At 38.7% G+C, this 27963-nt stretch overlaps 3 protein-coding genes across 4 annotated transcripts; 1 reads left to right on the top strand and 2 right to left on the bottom strand.

Annotated features, from left to right (window-relative positions):
• Window positions 1–12249: 12249 nt before the first annotated feature.
• LOC110859517 (peroxiredoxin Bcp) lies at window positions 12250–14598 on the top strand. 2 transcript variants are annotated; one of them, XM_035859565.1, is made up of 4 exons: window positions 12250–12423; window positions 12875–14114; window positions 14275–14386; window positions 14458–14598. In XM_035859565.1, the coding sequence occupies exons 1-2, from the start codon at window positions 12259–12261 to the stop codon at window positions 13445–13447; spliced, it is 738 nt and encodes a 245-aa protein (XP_035715458.1). In that variant the 5' UTR covers window positions 12250–12258; the 3' UTR covers window positions 13448–14114; window positions 14275–14386; window positions 14458–14598. The 2 variants fall into 2 exon arrangements, with proteins under 2 accessions (XP_035715458.1, XP_035715459.1); XM_035859566.1 differs by having other exon boundaries at window positions 12875–14151.
• A 1784-nt stretch (window positions 14599–16382) lies between these two features.
• LOC118438765 (zinc finger protein 846-like) lies at window positions 16383–18470 on the bottom strand. Its single transcript, XM_035859494.1, has 5 exons — window positions 18119–18470; window positions 17980–18028; window positions 17426–17664; window positions 16913–17308; window positions 16383–16465 (listed from the first exon to the last, which is right to left on the bottom strand). Exons 1-5 carry the CDS (start codon window positions 18468–18470, stop codon window positions 16383–16385), a joined length of 1119 nt encoding a protein of 372 aa, XP_035715387.1.
• Window positions 18471–24914: 6444 nt separating this feature from the next.
• On the bottom strand, window positions 24915–26726 carry LOC110859492 (transcriptional repressor CTCF). The gene is made up of 4 exons (XM_035859493.1): window positions 26713–26726; window positions 26576–26595; window positions 25817–26420; window positions 24915–25344 (listed from the first exon to the last, which is right to left on the bottom strand). Exons 1-4 carry the CDS (start codon window positions 26724–26726, stop codon window positions 24915–24917), a joined length of 1068 nt encoding a protein of 355 aa, XP_035715386.1.
• Between the last annotated feature and the right edge of the window lie 1237 nt (window positions 26727–27963).

The following is a 27963-nucleotide window of genomic DNA, read 5'->3' as shown; positions in this document are numbered from 1 at the left end:
GGCCTTGCAAAAACTCTTTCGCCTTCTGCAATGAAATATGAGCAACTTTAGAGAGTCGTTCCGGACCACCGAAACTTCCGGGGTTCGCAGGATCGAAATAAATTTCATTTAACTTTTCGAAAGACATTGTTAGTGAACTTTTAGCCTACTAAATATTTTCGTGCAATGTTTACTGGTTTGAGTACACACACCGTTTAAGTCAATCCCACGTTTCATGCACTCTTTCTGACAAACTTGCTCACAATTAGAAAATGAAGGGAATTTAAAGTTTATCGCCACAAATTGCTGTACAAGGTTATCATTACTGGTGAGTTGTGTTTCTGAAAATTCATTTACGATATCTTCGTAGTTGTATGCCATAGAGCTTTTAATTAAGAAATTTAAGCAATAATCACCACATGCATCGCTAAAATTCGACTGATATTGGATTTGAGAATACTTTATACTTTTACCACGCTCACGACAGAACATACGTTTGGGGTACATATTTATTGGCAATGCAAAGCTATCGAAATATTCAACAAGGTCGGTACCTTTACTTTTCCTGAAGCAAACCCAGTGCATTCCAGGTTCGGTGGATGTTTGATTATTACAGATAACTGAGAAAGAGTCTTCTTTGATTAATTTTAACTGATCTATTGCACACACAGCCGTAAAACCCTCGATGGAACAAAGCAGGGCATATCTTAGTTGATATGAATCCATTACTGGACGCTGATTTGTCGAAACTTATCTATTTCGAGAACACGTTGATGCTCAGAGTATACTAAGCAATTAACTGCTTCTGGAACTGCTGAGGCGAATTTTATTTCTACTCGTACTGACCCAGTTTTTTCTAAATGTAACGTCGAATCCGCACTATGGTTTATCTCGAAAGCAAAAAATGTAAACATTTCAGCAAACTTCTTCCGGTCAAATGTTAATCCTTGATCTTGTCCGGCAATTCCAAGCGAACAAAATAGCATATAATACGGTAGTAAATACGCATTATTATCGAAATCGAGATTTAAACCTCTAATTGGGAGTGGTACATTATTTACCGACAAGGAAATAAGATTAATTTTTTAATTCTTAAACACAAAAGGATTAATTTTATAATCACCAATAAAACCCGAACTAGGGACGAGACACAATATAATTCTGGACGGAACAGTGCTCATGAAAACATTTTCTTCAATGAAGGATTGACTCGATTTCGGAATTGAAAAGAATTTTACATCAGATTTTTTAAAAGGATATCTGGCACTGTGGCCACTATCTAAGAGTTTTTGATGAGAGAGGACGATACTAGGATAAAGGACATGTTTTCTCACAAATAAACTTGCATCCAAAAATTTTATCTTTGGGTTCAGATCAGGATCCCCACTTTTAGGTCCTGGGTAAAGTAATGAGAATAGTTCTGTGGCCCGTGTTAAGCTAATGTTTACAGTGGTGTCATTTAATATATAACGTTGTTGATAGGACAAATCAAATTTTAATTTATCAATTAGCTCGAGAGGGCTCGAGGATGCGATATATTTTTTTCTTCCTTCATATCCAGTGTTTGCTTTATCCAGTTTTCCTTCCTCGGCATCTAAGATAAATAGGGGACAAGTTCCCTGAGAATTAATGTAGTCCCTTCCAAACGTCAATAGAGTTTCCATATATGCCTTGTACATGTAACAATTATTACTCGTAGACACCAATTGTTGATTGATACTAACATCACAATTCGTAAAGAGTGAATGCATGAACAAATTTGCTGTACTAACGTCAGCATCGGCAGGTAGATCTTTTCCGTCCCCGCAGATTATTTTTACACGGAAATAGCAAAAATGATCGAATAAATCTAAGTACTGTGAAGAATTTCCTACAATTCTGAATTCTATCTTAGCGTCGCTATCCTGAATATTAACCACTGGTTTATATTCGGCGAAAAAGCTCGATTCGACGGTGGTATCGGTCGCAGGCAAACTGAAAAGATCGGCTTGCCCGCGAATTGATGGACTTGAATATTTATTAATCATCGCCATTATCCAAAAATATCACTTCTGCTTCTTGGCTTGGCTCTATTTGATGTCTTAGTTTTAGATATTTTCTTGATTTTATTATTTCTTTTCTTATTATAACCCTTGGTTTGTTTCGATCTAACAACCGAGCAATGTTTCTTTGCAGGCGACCTAAGCGGTAATGAACTTATGGAACTAGATTTTACTCGCTTTGTTCTTACCATGTTGCCTCCCGCTTGACGACCAGCTATATGATTACCAACGTTATTTAACAAACTCGTTGCGTTTGAGTTAATTGAGCTCTTTAGAGGTACACCGCTCGTCACATCAGAAATAGTGTTAATAAGAGCATTTTTAGCATGCGGAAGAATATATTTATTTAAAAGAGGCAGAGCATATCGACCTATATATCCTAATATACCTCCTAAACCACCACCCTTCTGTCGATAGCCGTTAAATACCGGGATTCCATTTCCAATTTGTTCGTGTAGAGCCTTATGATATTCGGAATGATCAAATATGTGCAGACGTTTCATTTTGCGCCTTAGTTAGTACACTACAATTATGATCTTTTCATGAGCGACGATTCGACACAATGTATCTGTAAGCTACGAGCAACGATATAAATATGAGGACATATCCTCAAAATGTCTTCATTAATAGTTTAATGTTTTATAGAACTCTGAACTCTCGACAAAATGTCCTTCTATTTATTCCTACCCTCAAACGTTAGCCCTCTTTACTTTCCAGATAACAGAATTTCTTCCTTTAAGGTAAAATTACCGAAACGTTTTCAATTTTTACCTGACGAATACGAAGTTGCTCTAACAGAATTAACATATAATCACTCAATGAAAACGTTTTTGCGAGATAGCGATAGACTAATTCGTTTTCGTACCCTTGTTAGCGAGCGTGAAATTTTTACTGGGGTTTTAGAACCGCACTGGCGAGATACCTATGTATTACCGAATCTAAATTATTCATCCATAGTTACATTATGTACAGAATTAAATAAAGCACTTCAAGTCGAAAGCGGGAAGCAGATTGCCACTTTCAACTACGATTCTGCGGTAAATCGTGTATCGGTAAACGCTGAACACAGTGAAATTCAACTATCGTCCTTATTGTCAAATTGTCTGGGTTTTCCCGATATTATAAAATTTACTGGAAAAAATACTGCTACAAATCCACCTGATTGTTTCGGGAGTATGTACCATATGTTCGTCTATTGTGATTTTGTACAACCTCAAATTGTTGGTGACAGTCTAGTTCCTCTATTACGAATCGTGGATATCACAGGTCGTGAGGGTCAAACCGTAACGCAAACGTTTCGTCCATATTATTTACCAATCAGTAAGTTGGAATTCGACACCATCGAAATATTGCTATGCAATGAATATGGAGAAGAAATCCATTTCACCAAAGGAATCTCAGTCGTGACAGTTCATTTCAGAAAAAGATCCTTTAAGCATAACAATGGAAATTGACCACGGTAATACATTTCAGTTGTTACATCCTTTTTCTATGAGTATTTCGGGAATTACGCAATCAGGCAAGACACAATTTTTAAAATCCTTATTGCTAAATTCAAATAAGATTGTCACTCCAGCACCAGATAGGGTTGTAATATGCTTCACAGAGGAACAAGAAGCGTATAGAGAATTAGTGTCAAAATTACCTCATGTCGAACTAATCAAAGGCTTGGAATTCGATCTGGAAGAATTTAATCCGGATATCAATAATATTATTGTAATTGACGATCAAATGAATGACGCTGTTCAAAGCGAAAAAATTCATCAACTACTTACAAAGGGGTCACATCACAAATCAGTCTCTGTAATAATTTTAACCCAAAATTTATTCCCGCAAGGTAAACACGGTAAAACCATGAGATTAAATACCCATTACACGGTAATTATGAAGTCGCCTACGTTTGCTTCACAAATTAATTACTTAAGCAGACAAGTTTTCCCGAACAAATCACGCTTCCTTCCCGACGCTTAGAAAAAGGCTACAAAAAATCCTTACTCCTATTTAGTGTTAAATTTGCACCCACGTTGTGACGATCAGTACAGAGTAATACAAGGTATTTTAGGTGAAACGGATAAATTTGTTTATCTACCAAAATGAAATATATTATTGAAATTGAGGGCTTTCAGTTGCACAGTGCATTTATTATAAAAGAATTGTCAATCGTCCAACCATTTATTAAAATTCTCCAAATCCTCGAGCAATAACAGCGGAAGTGGGGGATTGTCAATTCTTTCTACTGGAATCTGGTTATTTTGTGGATTTGCACGTCTCACAAGGGACACTCATGACCTGTCGTTTGAGTCCAGGGTGGCCACTATGTTTTTTAGAATCTGCTAGGACCCCAGATGAAGGATTCATTCATATTTCCGTGTAAAACTCATATTTGGCGTCATGCCGTGGCGCCAAATTCGCCAAATTTGAATGTTTTTATTTTTGAAACCGCCAGAACTTTTGAAATCCTGGACGGATTTTAAAAATTTTTGGCAAAAATCATGACAAGGAGTTCAACTTTCGTATTCCATGAAATTTTTTCCAAAATTATCGCTTTTAACTTTTCGAAAAATTTCGTAATTTTCTTAGAAATGGGGGTTCGTCGAAAAAATGCTAAAAATATCTCAAAAATTAGAAATTTTTTATTTTTATTTTTTTCTCAAAAATTTCGACTTTTGTGATCATTTTAAGCATAAAATTTGGAAAATCCGACATAAACTGCAAAAGTTATGAGGGTTTGAAATTAGTCGAAAATGCAAATTTCTAAGTTTGGCGCCACGCCATGGCGCCAAATATGAGTTTTACACGGAAATATGAATGAATCCTTCATCTGGGGTCCTAGTAGATTCAAAATAACATAGTGGGTTCCCTGGACTCAAACGATAGGTCATGAGTGTCCCTTGTCAGTAGTTCAAGTAAATTTGCATTAATGTTGACCAGATGCCCTCAAATTATTTCCTGTGAATCTTCAAAATGGAATAAATTAGCATTAGAGATTCTAAAGTTAGATCATTTTATAAAAGACAAAGGTTTATGCAATTTATTAACTAGCAATAATGACTCACTATGAAATTCCGTTTTTAGCCCTTCCAACAGACTTATCAGAGTGAATGCGTATGATGGAACCTCCAGTACTGCTAAATCAGCTGTTTCTTGGACGTTGATATCATTATCGGCTGCTGCGTTCGAGTTGTTATGGTTGGCTGGACTTGAAAATTCATCTTCATCTTCATTTGTCATTTCTTCATTTCCCTCGGTGGATATAAATTCTACTAGAGCGAAAAGTATTATTGTAATATAAATATCAACTAGCATGGTAAAAATTTAATAGCCTACCATTTCTTGTTGAAGGAAGATTAATATTATCTTCACCCGAACTCGAACCTGAGGAATCACTACCTGGTACTCTTGGTAGGGCTTTTCCCGTTTTCTTTTTTCTAGAAGCAACTGGTCCGATAATTCCGCCTTCGGCTCCTGAGGACACAATATTATCCGTTACCCGTGCTTGCTCACAATATCGTGTGGCCTGATCCAACGAGTCTAGTGAAAATATTTAACACGCATTAAAGGTCATGTAGAATAAACTAGAAAATTTTAAAAGTTTACAAGCAAATTTTAGATGACGACAAGGAAACTTGGGCCAGTTGCTTTCCGGATTTGCACATGTTTTCAACTTATCTTCACAGCCAGGTCCTATGGGCCATGCACATTTGGTTAAAGATTGATTTAGCGAAACTGTGGCCACCACTGCCACTTTTTTCTCTTTAGGAAAATTAACAACTGAAAACTTTTTCCCTGAAGCCATTTTTATATATTTGTTAAAATCTCCTGATTCCGTGCGGCGTGGCAAAGCCTTTCTTTTGGGTTTCCCACTTCAGTAATGACGTATGTATGTATCATTCTATTAACATTCTAATAGCAATCTATGCATAGCATGGGTGTAGAGTAGAACTCTATTAGAATTCATTCGTTCGCAGCAATATAGAATGCACTAAATAACAAGAATGCTATGCTAATTCTTGTTGAGAATTCTTCTTTAAGTTTTTTTTTCGTACGTTTTACGCATACTAAAAATGTTCTGTAAAGGGTCAGGACATTCTTGCGCCCGTAAATAGAACGTGCATCCCACAAATAGCATTCTTTTAGAACACTCGATGCACATCGGGAAGCGTATTTATCTTAAGTAAAGGAAATAATGTTTCATCATTAAACTGCAAATGCTAAAATTCATAAAAAATTACAGACACGTATTGGTAAAATTTAGATAGGCCCCCAAATCTGGGTCACGTACCGGCCCCCAATCTATAGTTCCGCCACTGATTATCCAAGCCCTTTCCTTAAACCTATATCAATCAATACCACTCTAATTTGGTGTTGGAATACCCGATTACCTTCAAACACTTATCAAACCCCTTAACGAACCTTGAATTCTAGCAATCCCCTATATACCACAGATGTAAAAATAATTCATAGAGTTAATTAATGTAGACCTTTCAAAATCTTATTGGTTTAAGATTTGTGGCGCAGATTTATATAAAAGCGCATAATGAATGACTAAATTAATAAACTAGAATAGAACGAGTTTGCATAAATCCCAAATCTGAAAATGGTTCAACAGTGACTTATACATACGGATAGTTGATCACTAAAACTTATCTGTCAACAGAGCCAGATCCAGGGGCGGATCAGAAATTTTGTATTATAAGTTTTGTATTATAAACCTTACTTACCAAATTCTTCGAAATTTAACTGCGTGTAAATACCTACAATCACAAACATCTCAAAATACGGCTAAAAGTATTTGAAACCCTCGTCACGTCACGCACGCCCCTGAATTCACATTCTCTTATCTAGATAATTAATCTGAATATCCCATTAATTCATTAATCAACATTGTTTCCCTACAAAGTCCCAAAGTCTATTTATAAGCCTTTTTGCCAATTTACATAACCAAGTGAATCCTCTACACATTACCATCGCCCACTTACATACTTGAGTTTCACTCTTCGCACTGCCACATCTCAAATATGTATCAAAAAGAATTTCTCCCCCTCCTCACTCCTCAAGTGAGGATGTGCCAACGTCTGAAATGCATTCCATTCGAATTCGACGAAAAATCCGGACGTTTCAAAATAACCAAGCGTTGTCAAATAATTCGCATTTGTAAGTTGCAATCCGTCCTTAGCGTGGTATGTTGCGGGGCAATGTTGCTCAACATTTTCTACGGTCCGCTGACACTGCCCAAAAGGTTGCAGGGCCTTGTCTTACTCGTCACTTGTATTACTGCATCAATTACAAGATGGAATTGGTCAATTGATGTGGGCCCTATCCAAGTCATAAATGCGTTCCTGAAATTCGAAGAAAGAATTATAAAAAGTAAGTAAAATTTCATATTTAGTAAAGATTTAGTACATACTTAGTAAAGTTTTATTTCTAAATTTTTACCATATGATTTTATACTTTTGATCATTTCTGAAATCATTTGTATACCGTAAGTGCCAGTTTCAATTTATTGCACTGACTATATTTGGATATGTATGACTTAGAGTTCACTTAACTTACTGATCTCCATAACTTGTATCTTATTTACTTCCAGATCTACCATTCATGCCAATTTCAATGGGAACCAGGACAATGAAAATATTTATATTCTTGATACAAATATTCGAATTCGTATATGCAATTCTTCTATGGATCTTGCTACGATTCCTTCCCTGCACTCCTCCATTCATCTTGTCAATGTTTGAGAACTGCGGGGGTGCTGAGTTTGGTGGCCTGACGGAACTCGGGGTGCATATTTTCGAAACTTGGATGATTGCTCACATTCATTACTCTGGGACAACTTGGATTATACATGTTCTCTTTGTCGGAATATGTTTTATTCTGCACTACTTCCAACTACTGAGCAGGTTAAGACTCAACCTACGTAATTTCATAACAATATGTTCTAACGAACGTAGGCTGCAATAGGTCCAACTGGTGACCTGCGCAGCTGGATGTCTACCCCTATGGGTAGGTATCCTCCTCACATAATACAACGAACGTAGGAGAGTTCTATATGCACTCCCCGATAACAGGGACCTTGGTAAAGATTTGACACAAATAAGCCTGAGTATAGGACTGCTTTTATAAAACTTGTTTGCCAAAAGTACTACCGAATTACACATTCATTTTTTACCAAATCATGGTTGAGTTCACATAAACTCCAGCGGTTATATAAATACATTTACATCGATTTTGCTTGGATGGCAATCTGAAAATCGATGAAAAAGATTTTTTCGCACTAATTGAACTCAGTCATATCTAAATATTTCTAGTCACTGCAAAAATTTTGCAAAAAATATTAAGACTGGCTCTTAACATATATATTATTTGCTGAACCCTGCGGGACACCCATATCCAAATATCTCATTGTCGTCATTGTCGTTTATTACCTAAAATAATACCTCATTATTTTCCTCATTACCTTACTAAATTATTTTTAAAGGTTAATTAAATCAAATTAATTTAAGCACTTTATATTTAGAGAAATTTCTAAAATCGAAAAGGACACCGACATCTTCTCCTGCATTCGGCTCTACCGGTATGTCCAGGCTTTAGAAAAATCACTCAACGCCTATGTTACCAAGAGCATCGTCCCCGTCATACTAACTAGGGTTGCCGCGGGTAGCGAAAATGCTACCCGTTACCCGCTACCCGTTATGAGAATTAAGTTAAAACCTCACCAGCCACCAGAATAAATTCGATTTAATTAATTATTGGCTCATTTTGGTTGATATGTATTTTGATACAATGCTACGCAAGTAACGCATGCCATACTTTGGTATGGGAAAGTCACTAGATGTTTCTGAAACCAAACTTTTTGGCTTACAATGGAACATTTTTCAAACTACATCGGAATTTCTTAGCGTGTTATATCAAAATATAAATCCCAAAATTAGGAATTATCGATTATATTTCCCTTAAATAGCCAGTTTAAAGAAAACTATTGGGGGCAGAGTTCAAAGTCCACAATGGTTTCCGTCCAGTGGAGGAAAAACATGAAGAACATTTACTTAAAAATTGAACTTTGCCGACAATATTTTTCTTCAAAGTGGACATTCAACGGAAAGTATCATTCAACGGAAAGTATTCCTAATGTGTTGCTTGACTTATTAATATGTATACTCGTTAGACAATCTTGGTGTAGCTTGATCAAGGTTCAATCCATAGTTTGGTTTTTTAAAATTTTGGTATAAATGAAGTTTTCATTACAAAATTGTATACAAATAACATTATTGCTTTCAATCAGATTCAGGTTTTTCACCTTTAAAGTATAAATTAAAATCTCATCAGTCTTACACAAAAATTCAAGTCAAATTATTACTCATATTTTAGAGCAGGCAAATTATGGTTGAGAAACAATAATTTCTCCGCATTTTCGGGGCGTGAAAAGTATTTGAGACTGCCGTAGGCTTCTGTGGCTTCCGAAAAGACAAGCTCGTTATACACCCTAGCTGTTGTAAAATGGCAAATTTTGAAATGGATAAATAATAAATTGACGCTTTTGTTGGTAAATGGACTAATTTGCTGCTAACTTACTTTGTGAACTGATTTATGCCGAAAATTAAATAAAAACAGAACTACCCGTTACCCGTGCGGGTAGCTCTCGCTACCCGCAGATAACGGGTATCCGCAAGAATTGTGCGGGTATGCGGGTAACGGGTACCCGACCCGTTACCCGCGGCAACCCTAATACTAACGTCATACTAGCATTCCTGCCCTTCAAATCTTCGGGTTGTATGTCTGCATCAAACTTCATGAAAAAATTGCCCTCACTTGATTCGCCATATTTGTATTGCTCGCCATTGCTGCAACGACACAACATTTTCGTCATTACTTTGGCATCCAGAGTAAACGCATCTTCAAAAAGAGTACTAAAAATACTATCGGGAAAAATCGTTGGCTTTCGTGGAGCAGAAATGAGACACTTGCGAAGAGAATTGGCAGCATGTGGAGTCTTGAAGATCAAATTCGGCAATAATTTCATCGACAATGGAACACCTCTGGTCATGCAAAATTTCTGCATTAATCAAACTTTGTCGCTTTGCATGGTCAAGGATGGAAAATTGGTGAATTAGAAGGCACTCTCATGTGTATATTCGATTGATCTCCCAAAAATGCTTTGGGCATGTATGAATTCACGTTGTAGTTTGTTGAGCATTAAATTTTAAATTCGACATTCAGAAAAATTATTTATTATTCCGAGGCACCTCTTTGTTAAGCGTATTAAAGAACGTCCGGGAATGAATGGGAATGCGCGCTCTAGCGAGTATATTGACAAATCAATAAACCCGCGAACTATAATAATTTAAATTTCTGAAAGCCCACTTCATTAGGGTCAATTTGGTATATCACTCTTAAATTTCAAAAATGGATAAGGGTAGAAGAAGCTTGTTTGAAAGGGAGCTGTTAGCAAAACGAGTGATGGAGTTCTACAACACGACAGCCAACCGAGACTCCAAGGTGACCTGGAACTTTTTTAAGCAGGAAGGAATTCCAAGTTCAAATGTGTATTCCTACATAAAAAAGTTCAAGGATTCCGAAAATGTGCAATTCAAGAAGCCAGCTGGTCGTCCGGCGAAGCTAGCGACCACTCGAGTGAAAAATAGAATTGAAAAAATTTTCAAAACCAAGCCATCAACGTCAGTAGCTGTAGCTGCCAGGAAAGTCAAAATTTCCAAAAGCTACCTGGGGGAAATTAAGGTCCATAAATTAGGAATCAAAGCAAGGACCAAAAAACCTGCACCAAATTACAAGCCCGTACAAGAAAGTCGGATCAAGGATTGCTGTCAAAAATTGTTGAAGAAAATGCGTGGAAAAGTAGTGATCCTGGATGACGAAACGTATGTTCCGGTTGACCCTTCAAATCTTCCAGGGCGTCATTTTTTTCATAGCTCGGATCCCTCTGAAGTGGCTTATGAAGAAAAAGTACGAAAAAAAGACAAATTTCCAAAGAAATATTGCATTTGGCAATGCATCTCCAGTCACGGACATGTATCAGACCCGGTAGTTCTCGAAGGGAATATCAATCAAGATATTTATCTGAAAAATTGCGTCAAGGCTGGATTGGAAGCATTTATTAATAGGTTTCACAAAAATGATAAAGTTTTGTTTTGGCCTGACCTCGCCACTTGTCACTATGCAAAGAAAGTGACCGAGTACCTCAGAAAGAAAAATATTGATTTCGTACCAAAAGATATCAACCCACCTAATGTACCCCAACTCCGCCCAATCGAAAAATTCTGGGCACGTTCTAAGTCAGTATACTCCCGGCTTCAAGATGTGCCTGACACCTTTCGAAAATTCAAAGGACGATGGAAGAAAATCACCTCGGAAGTGGCAAAAACTTCGGGAAAAAATTTAATGAAAAATCTTCGCAAGAAAATCGAACTAGTCGCCAACGGGGGTGTGGCGGCCTTAGCTATTAATTAAATTATGTAGGTACGTATTTGGTATTATACATATGCAAAAAGTTTAAAATTCCGATAACTCATTGTGATTTTATGACCACATTTTCAGACCATTCCCATTCATTCCCGGACGTTCTTTACTTGGATGACTGGGCAATTTATAATCTATTTATGCATACATAAACCATTCCAGGTTATGTGGTTATATAAAAATGATGAATCAATTACATATCATTCGTTAATAGACAAATGTACATATACATATCAATTTGTTCAATATTTGCAATCGGTACACAGCACAGTAATGAGGTCAATACTGATACCAAGATAATATGCAAAGATACTTCTGGGTGATCAATAAATTATGTGACACTGCAATAAGCCAGTTTTTTCTATTGCCCATTTAAGAAAGCATGGCTTCATGCACAGACTTGGCCTTGTACAACAGGTCAACACTAATAATAAATCCCACTTATGTAGATATTTTTAATTGATATTGATAATATCTAAATTTCTGCATAGCTTAATCCCCCTTCGGGGCCATCCATATATTACGTCATAAACTTTTTTAGATATTACCTAAGCACCCAACATATACATTAAGGGATAGGGAATTTTAACATGGGCAGGATAGGAAGACGTAAACCACCCATCGACTAAAATGATGACGTAATATATGGACGTTCCCTTCTGGACTTGCCTGCATATAACATCATTCATTCCACACGACTTATATGCATGCAATTTTACATAACCCGTGCATATGTACATAGTGGTATGAAACATTGACCAGAATGTGCGATCGGCCAGTGCAACTTCTTCTTCCAGCAGAACATGTGTGTTATTGCAAACTTGTAAATTTCTTAAGAGAACGTTTAAATCAACATTTTAAAGTATTTCGACCTCTTAACCAATACATCAAACTCGTAACAATATTCGCATATTTCAGACGTAGGCAAGTTAGTTTAAATAAGCAAACAAAAATGTCATACGAGAAGTCCATTCATAAGATTCTTATATTAAAATTAAATGTGCTCAGCAAACCATAAATATTTGTTCATGAAGAAAATAATCTATTATGTATTTAACTGATTCCGAAGTACATCCTTAAAAATAATGTTACTTTATTGAAAAGTGCATGCCGTCTAAATTCCTTATTATGTTAACAAAGAGTAACGGTGAATTGATTATGGGAATTTTATTCCAGATTTAGTCTAGTACAGTTGATTACAATTTTGAAATTGCTCATTTGCTGGACAGAAGGGTAACATTATTTTTGAAGTGGCAACTACGTATGTAGCTCAATTAAAGAAACAAAATAAAAAAAATGAAATAAACCTTTTCCAATATTTCTCATAAATCGCTTCCAAACCATTATGATTTCACTAACTTATTAAAAACAAATTTCAGTTTGTCATCATGGCGACACCTTCACCGGAAGATCTTCCCGTACCGGAGGACGACGGAAAATGCGACCATTTAGTCCCAGGGACGCCAATTCCACCGATAAGCTTGCCAGCCACGGATGGCTCTTCCGTCAATTTATCCACTCTTTCCGGCTCGACGGTGCTTTACTGCTACCCACGCACGGGAAAACCGGAAGTTCCTTTGCCGGACGGATGGGCCCTTATCCCTGGCGCGATGGGGTGCAAGCTGCAAACATGCTCGTTCAAGAATCACTTGAAGGAACTCCAAAAACTTGGGGTGACTCATGTTTTTGGGTTATCAACACAGGACACGGCTTATCAAGCGGAAGCCTGGCAAAGGCTCCATTTACCATTCAACTTGTTGAGCGATGAGAAGAGGGAATTTATTGAGGCGTTAAATCTGCCAACTTTCGAAGCTCCCGAGTGTGGAGTGCTGGTCAAACGGGTCACACTGGTGATTAAGGATGGGGTAGTTTTGAAGGTGTTTTATCCCGTGTTTCCGGCAGATAAGAGCGCCGAAATTGTGGTTGAGTGGGTGAAGAAGAATAAAATTTGAGTCCACAGAACGAGGTGGAGATTGTCATGCTATTATTTTGCGATTGGTTTGTCATGCCCCAGATAACAGGTCGCTATGAATTCGCTTAGAGAATTCGCAGAGAATGTCGCGTTAAAACAGAGAACTCGAATTCTCTCAGATTTCGTTATTATTCTCGTATCGAATTCGCATCGAAGTCGGTAATTATTCGTATCTAAATTCGATATTACGCTCATTTCAGAATTCGTAATGAATTAGACTCGAATTCTCAGAGAATTATTCTATCGAATTCGAAACGACTTCACTATGAATTCTTAAACGAATTCGCTGTTATTGTAGTGAGGAATTCTCCCCGATTTCGATAGGAATTCTTCTTACAGGAATAGGAGACTATAAACTGTTCGCCTTGAATCTCGAATTCGTAAATAATTCTTAGAGAATTCACTGTGATTTCTCTCTTTCACGCTGTTATTGTATTTTTAAGTAATTTTAGCTGCCACATTCAAATCTTTCCTCATGGGAAGGAGACGACTTTTTCAGTTGAGTGCTCGCTACAAAAGAAGACTTGTAAAAACACCAAGTGAAATTTTCGAGGAAAATTTCGATAGTGACCTAGTCCAGGCCGAAAGGGAAAACATTTATTCCGAACAAGTGTTCGAGGAAGATCTGGAAGAAATTGAAGTCGGAAGTAAGTTCAGCTGAAACTATTAACTCAGAAAGTGAAGGTGAAATTGATACTTTTGATATTAGACATAGTATCCAAAATTGGTCCCTTGAATTTAAAATTCCTCATAATGCAATCTCATTATGCAACACTCTAAAACATTTTAAAAATATGTTAATCTCAGATGCGGTAGCAGCTCACCCAAGGACTCCAAATTATCCAGACGAGGGCACAGTTGACGAAGAAATACAAAAATCTCTTAAGAAAGTCGCAGATAGAGTTGGGAAGCGTATGAGGTACAAATATATACTATCGATAATAACTGTTGCAAAAGATTTTAGGAATAACATTAGTATATTTTCAATAGGAAGTGACTTAACGTCGCGGCCAATTTCAGTACCAGGGTCATCTGATTATTCAACTTATGTTTATTTTAATAGAAACAGTTATGTATATTACATAATATTTAGAATAAATCAAATAAACTATAAGCTGGATTAACTCGAAATATAGCAGAAATCGTATTGATTTATTACTTAATTCGCAGTGAATTCGTATAGACGTCGCATTAAATTCGTGGAGAAGTCGCATTGAATTCGTTTAGAAATCGTTATAAACTCTTACATGTTCATCGAATTCAAGACGAAATCGCGAAGACTTACCGGCGAAATCGATATACGATTCTCCATCGATTCCCTGTCGAATCGGCGGACATTTCCCTTCGATATCTCCTCGAATTTATCTCGAAAGTTGGAAATTCGAGGCGAATTCGATATCGATAGCAAAGCGAATGTAATATCGAAACATAAGAGAATTCAGAGCGAATTGTTATCTGGGGCATGATTAAATTTGTCAAGTCAATAATAAATTAATTGAAAAGCAAGCAATCCAGTTTCTGTGTTTTAGCATCCGTGTAACTAATTCAACATGCAGTATAAATATACGAATGGGTTTGGTTTATAATTGAAAAAATAAGATGAACAAAATGTAGAACATGAGCATCTTCATAACATTGAAGATGTTCATACGTGTCTTGTTCATTGCAGGGATGGAGGGCATACATAACACTTTAAACTATTATTATTTGGTAAAAAAAACTTTACATATATGCAAAGTTCGTTTTTACAGAAAACGCATATTGTGTGATTGGTTAAAAAAATATGCAAATATGCATATATGTATACCTGCGGATATATGCGTGTGCACATATTTCCGTTTATTTGTGCGGGTCACCTTATTTGCAGCACTTGCATATATAATCGATCATGTAAATGTGTATGCTTTATTAGCATTTTATGAGTATTTAGCATAATTTATTTACTGGCAAATAATGTTACTTATGAGGAATTTTGACAAAATCAAAATGTTTGTACAGCTTGTTTTATAAATGCGTAGTCCTTGGTAAATACATAAATATTGAGATGGTGATCCCATAAACCAAATAAAATTTTGTTCTTGGTCTTAAATTATGCTAAACTGAGCATTTCAAAGTTGACCAAGAAATTTTTAATTGCATTCCATACACATAAATATTGCTACTATTCATATTCAAATTTGAGTGGATCCTCTCCATAGTCGTCATCATCCGAAGAATAGGAATTATTGCCGCCAAAAGTTAACATTTTAAAACCGACGTGTTCACTTTCCTCGTCCATATCGCTGTTGCTCTCCTGCTCAGATTTAATCTCGCCGAGCGGAGATAAATCAAGATCACCGTAGGATTCTTCATCTTCAGACTTGATCTCAACGTTTGTCCCGTAATTGGGCTTGTCGTCGTCGTCGTCCTCGGAAGAAAGGACGTCTCGGATGGTGCAATCTTCTTGCTTAATTTCAATTTCGTCATCTGGAATATGTTCGATTTTTGTACGGGATCGCGTCATTCTCCTCGATGATGGTTTGGATTGAGCAGGAAGGCTGAAATAATGGAAATGTAGTTACTATTTGAATCTTGGAAAAGAAATTTTATAACAAAAATATTTTCATTTTGATTAGGGAACGTCTATAAATTATGTCATCAAAAGGTGAATAGTGGGTTTTACGTCGCCTAACTCGCAAACAGTTTCATCAGACGTGGGTAGGGGCCGTCCATAAGTTACGTAACGCAAAAATCGCTATTTTCTAGACCCCTCCCCCCTTTAACATGTTTAACATATCATTGGAGCCTTAGACGGCCCTTTTGCATTACGTAATTTATGGACGGGCGGGTCAGTGCTTTCAGTCGGATCCGTGTTTTCAGAAATCCGATCCGATCCGTTTTTCGAATTTTTCAAAATATCCGATCCGACCAGATTTTTAGATTGAAAAAAAAATCCAACGAGCAATGTGCGACTTCAGGTTAGGTTGGGACGTAAAACGGAGCGAGGAACAGGACGGATCTGTAAAAATAGGACGCTTTTAGAGGAAGATGTACGTATACATACTCTCAGAAATCCAGTACTAAAATAATACCAGCCGCTATTGGTATATTTATGTATATACCAAAATTGTACAGAAGTGTTACCATAGCTGCAGCAAATTGTTACGGACCGGTATAAGTTTCATACCAAATGGGTATAATTTTAATATGAATAAATCAATGCATGCGTCACCACACCAGATTTCTAGCAAGTTATCGTCCGCTTAATTATAAATCCGGGCAATTGTGTGTCAACCCCAAAGAAATTTTATACACGGGTAGGAAGGATCCAATCCATGTTTATAATTTCGAGGAAGTTATCCGGATTTATAATAATTAGTCCGGATTTATAATTAGGATTACGACATTTCTCAAATTATACAATTTGTCAAATATTTTACACATATACGTATTTTTCTAATCTCACCAGGACAGCGCAGTCCGGCGCTACAATTTTCACCGGAAGGAAGATCAGATTCAGAGGTCTGATGCATCGTTTTCATGTGCAGGTTTAGATAAACTTTTCTCCCAAACTTGCGTCCACACCCGTCCCACTCGCAGTGGAATTTGGTCTTCTCCTCGGGCTTCTTATGCGTTTCGAAGTGGGCCTTGTACGCGTTGTGGAACACGTGGATCTTGCAAATCTCACAGCGAACCTTTGGCGACGTCCCGAGTCGAATGCTTTCCTCTTTTTCGGCCTCGTTCTTGTGCGTCCATTCGTGCTGAGCGTGACCGTAAACGGTGACCGGTCTGGCACAGATGCGACACGGAATTTTTCGGTAGGAAGGGTTTGAAGTGTCCGATTCTGCGTAGTCTTTGTTCCCTTTATAAATACAAAGAAATACATAGTTGTAGCTGTTTCTGTCATAGTTTTTAAACCAGTTTTGTAAATTGATCACGATTAACACGTGAATAAAGGACTAAATCAAATTAAATGAACCTTTGCAGCGGTTGCCTTGAGTGAGGTGCGCGGCGAGTCGGTCCTGCCCCGAAAACTCTTTGCCGCACTTGTCGCAGGGTAAGAAGCCTGCCCCGGACTGGATGGCGGCCTCTTTTTCGAGGGGAGATTTGTGCCCCCATAAGTGCGCGAAGATGTTGGACACGATTTTTCCGCAGAGGGTGCAAACGTGGGTTGGCAGCCGGCCCAGGGAATGCATCTTTTTAATGTGTTTTTGCAAACTGGAAGGGAAAATTTAATTTTATTAGGGATATTTCTCTCAGAATGGAAACTTTTTTGGGAAAAAAATGAAGCCAAAAATTAGGGATCACATGGAGCTTTTCTTCGCGTCGAATAATCTTATGGCTCTGGAGAATGCGTCAAAACCTGCAAATGTGGTGACTAGCACAAATAATTCACTCTACTTGGCACGTGGTTCGCATTTTTGGCTTGATTTTTTGGCATAACTCGTTAGAAAATATCGGTATAGCTTTAAAAAAGATTCCAGTGTGAGCAAATTTCTGAGAGAACATGAATACATTTTTAAAGATGCATACATGTATTTGGAAGTGTAGTTCTTTTCGCAGGGTTCACATCGAAAGGCGTCTGAAAATTGGGGCAATCACATTTTAAATTTGAAACAAAATTTGACCGACAAAGTGAGGGTGACAAATCTTATCAAAGTAAACAACTTACTGAAATGTTGCGATTTGACGTGCAATTTGATAATGTCCTTGCTGTTGTAATTTTTACGTGGTTGCGATTTCGCCACAAAACCGCACGCGAGGCAGGTGTAGTTTCCACTCTCCACGGCGATTTCATACCCTTCGTACATCTTTCGATTGGGGGCGGACGTGTCGATGAGACGCCGGCCGAACTTTTGGCGGACTTTCTTTGGCGATTCCTTGAGGGAAGTTTTCTCCTGCGGGGTTGGACGTCGGGGAGTCTTCTTTGCTACTTTGGAGGCAGGGTCAGTTTTTGCAATCTTACAAAATGGCGGACCCAGTTCGGCCTGGTTTCCGGTCTCGGGAAAAACGGGTTCGTCCATGTCGATGTTGTGGCTAAAGGTAAAAATAAAAAAATACTAATGAGCAGACGACGGGTATGTGCTTGCGAAAAATCGCGAAAATGTGTATTAAATATTTCGGATAAGATGCCAAAATATGTATTCACCAAAAGAATACTACTCGTACAAACAAATTAAGTCGGGCCACTACAAATCGAATTGTCAGATCGGGATTATCATTTTTTGAAGGTAATAATTTGAAATTGACCAGAGTCATAAAATTTGATTCCTAAATGCTTTGCATGCAGTTCGTTTCTTTTTCTTTACAACAGCAAACAATTAATAAATTGTCGCACAAAATTTATCTTAACAGAACAAAACATTAAATCTCAACCAGAAATATTTTACAAATCCATTCAACAATTTTGAACTTTAAACGCAAGACTTTAATTTAACTTTTCGTATGCAAAGTAAATACGAATATAATTAGAATAAAATTTAAATAAAAAAACCTTTATAGCTGCATACCGGAAATATCTCGTGTGTGAATTTTACTTTTTAAATAACTAGAATTCGATTTTTTATTATTTAACCCATGGTGGAAGTCTTCCCGGAATGAACGAACGCGAGTACACAGAGCGAAATAATCCAAAATTATCGGAAACAATTCCACGAGCACTTTTTTAATGAAATTTTTGCGTACTCCGAGTTGTTGAGGGTGAAGGCCAAACATATAAAAAAATTGACGAGCCACGCCCACTTTGGGTGTGGTTTTTTCCTGGTAGGGTTAGAGCCAAATGACATATCAAAAGTTGTAGCTCATGCGATGGTACATCTGCAGTAAAAATTTCATCTAAATCCGTTCACAAACAACAAAGATATCCAATGGCGAAACTCGGCGACAGTCAAAATGCGACGACTTTAGGGGCGTGGTTCTCCGAAAGGGGCAAGTACAATACTCTGAAAATTATTGTAAATTGTAGTCCCCACTGATCTTAACGAATTCAAAGAAAAACGGAGATCTTGATTCTGCCCCTTTCCAAGCTATAAGCCCGGGAACATTGGGAACATTCATGGCGAAATTGTCCAAAAAGGGTGAAATTTGACATGTCGTATCGCAGTAAAAATCGATATCTAGCTTCAGCCAGGTCTAAAAAGTGCGTCGCAGGTGAAATTGACCCATGTCGTCAGGGAAGCATGTCGACGTGTCGAAATTTCGACATGGAGCTAGAGAGGTGAAATTTAAAACTAATACTCCCCTGCCCTCCAAAGTACATATGCAAACACTTTTGATCATGTCGACACGCCATTTCGATAGAAATCGACCTTTTAATGTCCAACTTTGAAAATGTAGATATTGGTTTCAAACTCAAAACTCGTGCTCCACAACTTAAGATACCAACATGTAAATTAATTTTGACTCATGTTGACGACTTATTCTTGCGACAAATCATGTCGAAAGTTTAAAAATGGTTTCTTCCATTGGAATAAACAAAAGCATTTCTCCGTAGTACAATATACTAATAAGTATATTGTATACGTTTAAGTTTTTCGGGTTTAACCAGTTAAGCTACTCATCAACACGACATCGCCGCTGCAAGAGTAAAAACTGGCGTATACCGCTTCAACAGGTAAATGACCCAACCACTGTAAAATTATTAATTTATTAATTTATTTTGTGCATTTGTAGAAATCTGGTACGAATATGAACGCAAGGGGACAAGAATTTCCCCAATCTCTTTCTTACGCTGCCATGGGCGAATTTATCAGGAACTGATCTGGACATTATAAATATTACTATATTCTTCAGTTAGGATCAATATCTCTTCGGAGACCACTCTCACGGATGGACATCTGCAAACGAGTACCACTTGCGAGGACCGCCGTGATGCCAAGCGCTTTAGACGTCATGGGCTGGGACACCGTGTCAATCATCAAGACACCGTGTCGACCCTCAGCGAGTCCGCCTCGCTATAAGGGCGGCCCCCAAGGCACAACTTATACAAGTTTACGCCGCGGTGCATCTTATCGGACTAGATCAGCCATCAGCTAGGCTTTTCAGTTCGAGATCGCAATACCGCCCAGCTGAGCTGGAAGTGACAGGAAGAGCTCTGGGTCCATCTGAGGTAATTCTCAGAGTAGGTGGCTCACGGCCCGGGTTTCATTTCCAGTTCAACTGGAGCCGCCTCAGGGAAGTTGTGCACTTGTGGTGAAACATTTTTTATATTAAAAAAATGATTCATGACACCATGTGAACCATCAAGACACCGTGTCAACTGGCGTCAAAGGGCGAAGAGCCCAATCCTGTTAGGATTCCTTGCGGGAGGACCGGGAAGAGGCCCCAGACCTGTTAAATAAACCCCGGTTCCGTTTGTACCCCAAGGAGGAGCAGGCAGGTCTGAGCTATGGTCCCGGGCACATAAACATTACGGGCCGGAAAACGTGTAGATTTTGTGAGTAATAGAAACAAGTTAACTCTAACACTTTATAATCCACAGGGGTGGTTCCCCTTCAAGGACACTGTGAGAGCTTGTTACAAATTTGTTAAGCCCTTGTCTCGTTAGGTGTTGTGGATTTTTCGCAAAAATGGAAGACGAACGAGGTGTGGAAGAGAGTGAAGAGATCGGCGGGGTAACACAACCGTTTGTAGGGATGGAGATGAGCTCTAACGAACCCATGAATAGTTCCATAGGCGGCCATTCTTCTACTAATGATTGCAGTTCAACAGCAATGGGTAGCATTCAAAAATCAGCACTTGTTGACATATTTAAGTCAGGTGACCTTGACTTTTGCTGCAAAGCGATCAAGAAAATCGTTGGTGCATCAATGAAACCGAACCTCTCAGATGAAGAAGAGCAAAAGTTTAGAGATCTAGTCTGCAATGAAAAGTCGACATTTAAAGCTCTTTGGCAAAAAGCTAATAGAATGACTGATCGCTTTACACAAAGACATGGGACGTACCTTCAGTCGACCTTTGATCTTCCTACCGAACTTCGAGCTACCTCTGGAATGGGCGTTGTGGGAAGACCTGCAGTAGAATATTCTGCTTTGGGCGTCCGACGTAAAAGAACAAAAGAGAAGGAACTGTCTGAGCTTCTCATTGACGAGCCCAGAGATAAAATACTCAAGTCTGTGACGCGTGCTCTTGAAGGAGATGATCCAACGGACAAAGACTTACGGGCGATAATAAAAGAACTTTTGAAGAGCCCTACCCGTCCATCAAAAATTCGAGAAAAGCTGAAAGCTGCTACACCATCGCCAATGTCGATTGAAGAAGCCGTATCATTAATGATAGATTCCCGGATGCCTGTCAGTACGTATGAAATGCTTAAGAGATCGGCCGACGCGCATGACTTTTCCCTGTATCCTCCGTACTACTTGTTGCGCAAATACAGGAAGGACTTCTGTAGACCAGCAGAACAGTTGGAATTGTCAGACACATTAGCTTCAGTTTCTTTGCAAGCCTTGCTTGATCATACGGTGGATCGAATTTTCAAACTTCAACAAGAACCACTTTTACAATTTGCAGAAAAATTGAAGAATTCTACCCTCAAACTGCAGTTAATAGCTTCGTGGGGATTTGACGGCAGCACAGGTCAATCCCAATATAAGCAAAGATTAAATGCTAATGAGAATGCGACTGATTCAGGCATATTTGTTACTACCATGATTCCTCTACAGTTGCAAACTGAGGAAGGTAAAATAGTTTGGAGGAATCAGGCTCCCCAATCTGTAAGATTTTGTAGACCACTAAGAATCCAATTCCTAAAGGAAACTGAAGATTCTATTCATGCTGAACGAAATTGGGTTGACTCTCAAATACGAAATCTGGTAGCCCACTCCATAACGGAGAGCGGCCTCAATTAAATATTCCCTTCATTTGACAGTCATTGATGGAAAGGTTTTAAGCATTTTGTCTGGAGCTTCTTCGCATCAAGTGTGCCCAATTTGTGGTGCAACTCCATCGGAGTTTAACGTTTTAAACCGCCCATTGAAACCGATTCCTGATTGCAATCTCCAGTATGGAATAAGCCCACTTCACGCCTGGATTCGCTTCCTCGAATTTTGCCTACACCTTAGCTACAGAAATGTAGACGGAATTAAAACATGGCGTGTGAAAGGTGGAGATAAAAACCCTCAATTGAACGAAAGAAAGCGGAAGATTCAGGAAGCGTTGTGGGAGAAACTTTCTCTAAGGGTTGACTTTCCAAAACCTGGAGGTGCAGGTTCATCCAATGATGGAAATACGGCAAGAAGAGCCTTCAGTATTGAAAATCAAGTGGTATTCGCCGAGATCCTCGGAATAGAGTTGTGGCTAGTGCAAGATTTGCATGTAATCTTGTGTGTAATCTCGTCGTCTCTTCCGGTTGATTCTAAGAAATTTGGCGAATTTTGTCGACCACTTGCTGATAGGTATGTTAAAGCTTATCCATGGTTTTATATGCCAGCCACCCTCCACAAGATATTAATCCATGGGGAACAGATTATTTCTCGATCTGCTTTGCCAATGGGAATGTTGAGTGAACAGGCTGGAGAGTCCAGAAATAAACTGTATCGACAAGACCGTGAGATGCATGCTCGTAAAACAAGTCGGAAAGAAAACTTGTTAGATGTCTTCAATCGGGCTATGGACTCTTCCGATCCATTCATTTCTGAACTTTCTATGAGTCAAAGGCGAGAAAAGAGTAAGAAATTGCCACTGCCATCGGCAGCCATTGCCCTTCTTCACCCCCAGACGACCCGAATCCTGAACTTCCTGCCAGGCAACTCTATTCAGAGGAAGATGACGATTCTGAAATTGAATCTTTTAAGGAAGTTGACGGAGCTTTGGATGATGTTGAACTTGTTACTGAACAAATTGAAGCAGACGAATAAACTTCTATATTTTTGTTCTTGGTCAAATGAAGACTAGTGGGCCGATTACCACTTTAAAAACAGGGACCTTCGGGTCGGATATTACAGCTGTGTCCCTGATGAGGCCAGAGCAGGCCGAAACCCGAAAAACATTGCTCTATTTAATACAATGGAAGTATATTGTACTACGGAGAAATGCTTTTGTTTATTCCAATGGAAGAAACCATTTTTAAACTTTCGACATGATTTGTCGCAAGAATAAGTCGTCAACATGAGTCAAAATTAATTTACATGTTGGTATCTTAAGTTGTGGAGCACGAGTTTTGAGTTTGAAACCAATATCTACATTTTCAAAGTTGGACATTAAAAGGTCGATTTCTATCGAAATGGCGTGTCGACATGATCAAAAGTGTTTGCATATGTACTTTGGAGGGCAGGGGAGTATTAGTTTTAAATTTCACCTCTCTAGCTCCATGTCGAAATTTCGACACGTCGACATGCTTCCCTGACGACATGGGTCAATTTCACCTGCGACGCACTTTTTAGACCTGGCTGAAGCTAGATATCGATTTTTACTGCGATACGACATGTCAAATTTCACCCTTTTTGGACAATTTCGCCATGAATGTTCCCAATGTTCCCGGGCTTATAGCTTGGAAAGGGGCAGAATCAAGATCTCCGTTTTTCTTTGAATTCGTTAAGATCAGTGGGGACTACAATTTACAATAATTTTCAGAGTATTGTACTTGCCCCTTTCGGAGAACCACGCCCCTAAAGTCGTCGCATTTTGACTGTCGCCGAGTTTCGCCATTGGATATCTTTGTTGTTTGTGAACGGATTTAGATGAAATTTTTACTGCAGATGTACCATCGCATGAGCTACAACTTTTGATATGTCATTTGGCTCTAACCCTACCAGGAAAAAACCACACCCAAAGTGGGCGTGGCTCGTCAATTTTTTTATATGTTTGGCCTTCACCCTCAACAACTCGGAGTACGCAAAAATTTCATTAAAAAAGTGCTCGTGGAATTGTTTCCGATAATTTTGGATTATTTCGCTCTGTGGAGTAAGGTGAGAAACTCGAATAAAATTTATGCATGTTAAAGAAGGCGAGGGAACGTCCATACATGACGTCATCAAAACCCAGGGCGATTTTTTTTACCAGACAACCCCACCATTCCTGTTAAGCTTCACAAGAGTAAGATAAGCGACCAAAACCCAGTCACCAATATTTTTGAGGACGTAATATATGGACGTTCCCCAGCACACTCTGCATGCTTCAGAGAGGAAAGTTTCCTGTCATATTTCCTGCCTTTTTTGTTGTCGGTGTATCTATAATGTATGAAATAATTTCATACATTGCAATTTTTTATATGAATTTCTTTTTAATTTGCAAAACATGTTAAAATTGTGAAAAATATGTATTGGACTTGCGAAAAGGCACCACCGGGACAAGACCAGGCCCGTAAATTTCACGGTACCGCTCAAATAAAATGTAATAAAGTAAATTAAAACATTTTTTTGTAAATTTCTAATCGCAAGATTTATAAAAGTAATGATTTATTTTTGGTAGGAATGCTACTTTATGTTCTGAAAATGAATACTCGAACGGTTTGAGATTATGTAAAATTTCTAATTGTCATAATTTTCCTCGTCATTATCGTCCAGTTTGAGTGGATCTTCATCATCCCCACTGTGACCATCTTCCGATGAGGAATAGCCGTGGAAAGTGAGCATTTTAAAATCGTGGTGTTCACTTTCCATGTCGCTGTGGCTCTCCTGCTCGGACTTTATCTCGCTGAGTGGCGACAAATCTGGGTCATTGTCAAGGTCTAGGTCACCGTGCGATTCTTCGTCTTCAGACTTGATCTCAACTTTTGTGTCGTATTTGGTCATTTCATCTGCGACGTCGTCGTCGTCCCCTTCGGAGGAAAGGACATCTCGAATGACGCAGTCTTCCTCCTTTATTTCAATTTCCTCATCTGGAATATGCTCAATTTTGAGGCGTTTTGAACGGGTCTTTCTGCGGGAAGGTGACGATCGGCGAGGGCCACTAGTAGACCTGAAAAATGAAAAATACAAGTAAGGTTATTATAAAGCTGGTCGAAATTGTTGAATTTCACGCAGTTAATTAGGAATCTGTGTTACAAAAATTCACCCCAAAATTGCATACAATTCCCAACTTTTAATTAAAAAAGACTCATCCACACTCTTAGAAATTGGGTTAAGATTATAACCAAAATGTAAACGTATATGACTCTACCGCCGTGGTTATGACTTTGTGACCAACAGGTTATAAATTTATTAGATCTGGTGCCAATTTAATACCTAGTCGGTGAAACTTTATAACTAGTCGGGGACAATTGTAACCACTCGATGACAAATTTATAACCACGGCGGTAGAGTCGCATATGTTTACTTTTTGGTTAAAATCGTAAAACCCTATTTCTAAGAGTGTAGGCATTACGCTTTTTTTAAAAAAAGGGTTTACACCCTCAAAAACCGAAACCGTGATTTTTGCATGGAATACTTACACTTTGTCGTCCTTATCGACAGCCTTCTTCTCCCCCCGCGCTTGTTTTCTCAGCGCGTGGTATGTTTTCTGCCTCGTTGAGTTGCTCTCCTTGGGCACCGCGTGTTCCTTGGTCAAATGGCACCTCAACCCTTTCGGCGTGGCGAACAGGGCGGGACAATGGGAACACGTGAGCGTGTAGTCCCTACATGGTCGGTGCTTCTTCAAATGGTGGGTGAGACCAGTTTTGAGCGGGTAGCTCACGTGGCAGATGTCACACGTGAAGGGTTGCGCTCCAGGTGGCGCTTGGGTTTTCCTTCGCTCGTTGTACCTGCGACACCGCTCGGCCGTGGTGACCCGGGGGACGCCATGTTCCGCGGTGAGGTGTCTGCGCAGGATGTGGGGGCAGGCGAAGAGCATGGGGCAGTGGGGGCACGTGAGGGTGAAGTCCGCGCGGGGCCGGTGGTTCTTGAGGTGTTTCGTGAGGTCGTTGTTGATGAGGAAGCGCGCCTGGCAAATGTCGCACTTGATGGGGCGCTCGGCGCGGATTTTGAATTTGTGAAGGCGACGGATGTGATCTTGCAGGTTGGGGTGCGTCGTGAAGAAGCGGGAGGAGCAGGACGGATCTGGAAAATAAAGGAGCATAAATGTTTGTAAATAAAATATCAGGGTTTAAGCGTAATTTGAAGCAAAAACTACAGTTTGGTCATTTGAATTAGACTTTAGAGACTCAATTTTAAAATTTTCTGGTAACTAAGAAAACTATGTAAGAAAAACCTACTCCAAGCAACTTTGCGGGGACTTTTAAGATAGCATTAATACCATCTTGGTAGTTAATTTTGTCGTGGTATGATGAACTTCCGTGGGGATCCTGGCCAGGCGGAGGAGAATTTGCGGTGGTTGCCAAAAGGTATATACCTTTTCACATTCATTTGTTCATAGCGAATGGATAAAATATTCATTTATTACTGAATAACTTTATGAATAATGAGTTAGCATTTTTTAAATTTTGAATGAAAGGTATTTAATTCAGTTTGGTTAAATAAAAATTTAATCACTTGGTATTCGTGATCAAGTAATTAATAATTTTACTCCATACCTCCTTAATAAGGATTAATTAAGAGATCCATCTCAGTAGACGAAGATAAAATGAATAAGGAATGAAGAACGAATAAATGTGGATTTTCAAATTTTGAGTAAATGAATAATTAATGGATATTTTTCCAACGAAGTTCTCACATAATTTAATGGATTATGAGTGATTAAATGTTTTTGAACAGGTAAACTATCAAGATACAAAGGATAAATTGATTTTACTTAATTTCGATATGTTCTTGGATAAATAGTCTGAAAAGGGTCAGGACGTTACACTTAAAACTTGCGAGAACCATATCAAGCAAAATTTCGCGCGAGGGAATTAATCTAAATTCACGTGACTATTCTGCCTACACCCCTATCGCAGCGTGGTCCTCGTTTCATAAAGATCTTGTAGAATCAAACATCCCGTTGAGCCAGAGGCGTATCCCGCCAACTTTTGGGGAAAGTAAGGACTTCATCCCCTTCAATCAGAATGCACTTGCCCTCACACAATTCTCCTTTGTCGGTTATCCCATCCTATTTCCGGAACGGTTTGGAATTTTCCGCCCAAGCGAGGATGATCTCTGGGCTTTCAACCATTTTTGGGCCATCCTCGGATATGTTTTGGGCCTTGAAGACAAGTACAACATTGCACTCCAACCAGACCTAAAGTCGGTGAGGGAAGTTTACCTCGAAATATTTGAGAGGTACACAATTGCAGCAGGGTTCCACTGGTGGCCGGGTGCTGTATGTCTGGTGGATAGTATTTTCCAGGTTTGTACACTTTATAAGAATTGTTATTGGTGATAGACATGACTCTACTGGCTCTGGTGACCATAAGTTTTACTAAATGGCCGGTTTTGACAAGGGAACTTGTCCAACAATGCGATGGTGTGAATTGTAACCCTCCGATTTGGTTGAAATTTTGAAATTATGTGGTCCATGTCAACACAAACAACGTTTCTTCAGGCAGTTTGTGCGATGGTCAGGATTTGGCAAAATATTTAAGGCCAAAGTTGATAAACGGGCGATTTTTACCACGCGGAGGAAGCAAACTCAACTTCAATTCTTTCGCCGTGCTAAAAATCTCAC

This window comes from Folsomia candida, unplaced genomic scaffold, assembly GCF_002217175.1.
Source record: "Folsomia candida strain VU population unplaced genomic scaffold, ASM221717v1 Fcan01_Sc026, whole genome shotgun sequence".
Classification (NCBI taxonomy): Eukaryota; Metazoa; Arthropoda; class Collembola; order Entomobryomorpha; family Isotomidae; genus Folsomia; species Folsomia candida.
Note: the sequence above shows the minus strand (reverse complement) of the source record. Positions and strands in the feature narration are given on the sequence as shown.